Here is a 4,025-nt window from a genome sequence, read left to right on the forward strand (position 1 = left end):
TATATATATATATATATATATACATACAGTATATATATATATATACACATATATATTAAATGCCATTATTCACATTGATTATTCTCATTAGATCCTTATTACTGTAATAGTGTAATTTTATACCATATTACACAAAGTATGCTGTCATTTTTTTTTACATTTATTTAAAAAACAGCATAAATAAAAGGTAGTACAAAAATAGTAACATGATGTATACATTCTCTACAATAAAAAAAATGCATATACCATTATTGGAATCACAGTAATAAAAATGCAACGAGAATGTAGGAGGAAACTAGGCAAAATGTTCTCAAACATAATGCACACAATGCAATAAATAAACAAATAAATAAATCTTTGTCCTAAAAATAACCAATGAATGAACCAGCCAATGCATTAATCAATCATATTTTTCCAAAACAAAATTTTCCTGCAGTAATCAATCAATCAAATTTCTTACTGGTCCAAGAGAAAAAAAATAAAAATTTTATTTAAAGCAAAAATATTTAGCTTTAAGTATGACTTGAGCAGGTTTTGTGAGATTCCCTCACATTCAGCTGTATTTGAGATGAAATCATCATAATCAACTCACAATGCTCATCATCTGCTCGCCAAATAGTGTATTGATAAACCAAGTTATGACAATAAAAACCACCATCAAACCACAGATATTCTGTTAATGCCTCAATTAAGCACAAATATCTCTCAAAGAAGCAATTCTGGAGAAACATCAGAGCATGTTCTTAATACAAACTGTCCTCCATTCATCAGTTGTGCTGCTCTGAGAACAAGAGGCTCGGTCTGTTCCTAAAACACAAACTACAATGTTTTATGCCAAGTAACCTAAATGCAAGCTACTTCATCTAAATTACCTGAGCAAATCAAAACATTTGGATTTAAGTGTCAGATCAGGTAGAAACCGTGTTTTAAATAAACAACTGTGCAGTTTGACTTGTGCGTGCCCATGATGCCCAAAGATGCTGTTTGACTGAAGTAGGCAGCGTACTAGGTTTTGAGCCGCAGCCGCACAGTCATTTGAAAGTTGAAAGTGCACAAAGCAATTCTAGTAAAATGTATCTTACCGGCTGTAAAGAGCCCCCCGGCGCAGCAGACAGTCAGCACGGACACAACATGCGCGCAGACCGCGCGCAGAAGCGCACGCCTCGGGCTGTACCGGGTGGACATGGTGCCCGACCGGAGATCCACACGGACGATCCACGCGGATCACGGCTGCGCGACCATAATATAGAGCAGCTGAGGACTTCCTGAAATGTGAGAAACTCTCAGAGCGTTTGGACGCGCGCGCCACACATCAGATCTCCATGAGCGCACGAGCCATTTGAACTCGAGCAACGGTTTGCGCGCGCTGCTGTCTTTTTTGGAAGAGAAAAGACCAGACACGTCGGTAACAGCTAATAACAACGTTCATTAACATTCGCTAACAAACAATATATAGGAAGGTTTAACAGACAATCCTTGCCCGGGTTACAAGATTATCTTGATCAAAACAAAAAGGTATGCAATGCATGTCGTAATATATATGTATAGGCAATATAATGCACACAGTGTTTTCTTCTGTCTTCTTCTATCTTCTATGGAAAGACAGCTGATAGTTGAAAGGTTTTTCAACCTTTCAGCTTTATGCTGTCTTAACCCATGATAAGATAGGCCTAGAATAGAATATTATAAAATATATACATATATATTATATATATATCAGAAATCATATGATTCCAATAACTGTTTGTAGTTTTTGTCGGCATTTTCCCCCATAGCCGTGGTTACTTGTTTTAAAGGGGTCCCGTTATGCTTTTTCACTTTTTCAACTTTAGTTAGTCTGTAATGTTGCTGTTTGAGCATAAAAAAGATCTGCAAAGTTACAAAGCTCAAAGTCAACTTCAAAAGGAGGATATTTTATTTAACAGAAATCACTTTTCAAAAACTACAACGAACGACTCGTTTGGACTACAACGCATATTTTCTGGGATTTGTGATATCACAAATATCGACGAATGGGACGAGACCTGGTTGAGCTGCACTAGAGAAGGCAGCGAGTGTTATCACCAGGGTGCGAACTTCGGGGCAGCTAGGGGGAGCTCGGTGAAATTTTGGGGGTCTCAAAAAATATTGACAATGTGTTATTTTGACATGCAATTTCAGTTTTGTGTAATGTGATCATTGTGGATTATTATGAGTAAAACTGCAAAAATATCATTCGTTCATGCATGACGGGGATTTAAACCTAATTCACTTCAATAAAGATAACTATACATGCTATACTTGTCATGAGCATCAAGGTGTGGGGGCGCTGCGGTGCAAATTCCACTCATGTTTAGTAGCCTACATGTTAACTCAAAGATTCGTAGAAAAAATATAAACGCTGGACTCTGTGGTCCATTCTGTGTTTAGGTAAGGAATGTTATTCGCAATTATGTGTTGTGGCTGGGTTGTTATAGGTCTGCGTGACTCTCGATGTCTTAGGCCAAATTGAACTGAGGAATTATGGTATTCTTCTGTAGCCTGATGACGAGTAACTTTAACCGTTTTAACTTTTAACCGTCATGTGAACTCAAAGACAGCCTGATGCTTTGTATATAGACTATTTGTGGGTGGCTGTTTGTTGTTTCACCTACCAATTCGTGTCGATAAAGTATAATAGGGTAAATCCTGTATAGTGATATATCCTATATAGTGCTTGCATAAAGCAAGTAGTGCATACACTTATTGCTGTTATGTATCTTTGTAAGTCATTGTATGCCCTTTTATGAGGCACGTGCAAGCGCACGAACCCCCCGTTATAAAAAAAACAAAAAAAACAAGTGGGCTCCCCCAAAGTCCACGATATAGTTCGAACACAGGTTATCACTATGTCAGAGACACGCTAGCTTTCCCAAGGCAGACAAACTTAGAGTGGTTACAATCATCCGGGTTTAAATCGCGCTCAAATTGATCAGGCGGCTATGGTAAGAGCCGACCAGGCATTTCCGGCATTTCGCGTGGCAGAGTCTTAACTTTGATAAAGAATATCTCTTTGGGTTTGAGACTTTAGTCTTTCCAACTTCAGGGATCTTATCTATGCACAATCAGCTTGTAACACTCCAAAGAGAAAGGAAAACTTGAAATCACATCATATGACCCCTTTAAGTCTTGTGGCTGACCTCTTGTGACCTCTCATGATATCAGTAAAGAAGTAAAAGAATAATGAAAATGGTCTACCCTGTTTATGCCACAGATAGAGTTGAGTTTTCATGTGCAGTGCATGATGGTCCAAAACTACTGCACTGTGAATCTGCCCTGATTTACTGCAGCACAAGAGCAATAATGCAGGTGTGAAATCACCACATAAAAAACATGCAAAAGCTCAGACTGCACATGCAGGAGAGATCTGAGCACAATAACAACATCAACAACATTCGGTTTGTAGCCGCATGAGTGAAATCTCGTTTCGAAAGAGCAAAATACTGTGATTTCATCATTCTGTTCTTGCATTACTCCGATTTCAAAAGAGCAGACAGGAATGGATCCAACTTCAAGAGACCGCAGAAATCCATTTGAAACACGTCCTCGTCTCAAAGACTGTCCCGTTGCATCGAACATAGAAACCCCATTTGAACAGTGATTAGCTTTTCTCCAAGAACGATTTAATGAAATATTTATGCATGAACGAGTGTCTGAGTGAGAGAATAAGTCACAATAAGGATATTACTTAACGTCACTGCATTTCTTCATAGTAAAAAAAAATCAAGACAAAATAAGTTATAATTATAATTATCAATATAATGTTGATAAATTGTAATAATTATCCAAAATATGAAAAATTATATATCACACATACATAGATACCAGTGTTATTTTAGTATAATTACAATTTTTGATACATATTTTGAATGTTTTTTATTCTGATTTCAATTGTTTTAGTGTCTTTTCGTCATATTTATTAGTGTTTACACACACACACACATATATATATATATATATATATATATATATATATATATATATATATATATATATATATATATACA

At 36.6% G+C, this 4,025-nt stretch overlaps 1 protein-coding gene across 1 annotated transcript in view; it reads right to left on the bottom strand.

Moving 5' to 3' along the window:
- Positions 1-1,235, bottom strand: part of LOC107549328 (disintegrin and metalloproteinase domain-containing protein 12-like) — a 104,377-nt gene extending 103,142 nt beyond the window's left edge. Inside the window, exon 1 of the mRNA XM_016230376.1 lies at positions 1,083-1,235. Within this exon, the coding sequence (XP_016085862.1) occupies positions 1,083-1,185 (103 nt within the window). The 5' untranslated portion in view covers positions 1,186-1,235. The remainder of the gene's footprint in view (positions 1-1,082) is intronic.
- Positions 1,236-4,025: the final 2,790 nt, after the last annotated feature.

This window comes from Sinocyclocheilus grahami, unplaced genomic scaffold (genome assembly GCF_001515645.1).
Source record: "Sinocyclocheilus grahami isolate Dianchi unplaced genomic scaffold, SAMN03320097.WGS_v1.1 scaffold369.1, whole genome shotgun sequence".
NCBI lineage: Eukaryota > Metazoa > Chordata > Actinopteri > Cypriniformes > Cyprinidae > Sinocyclocheilus > Sinocyclocheilus grahami.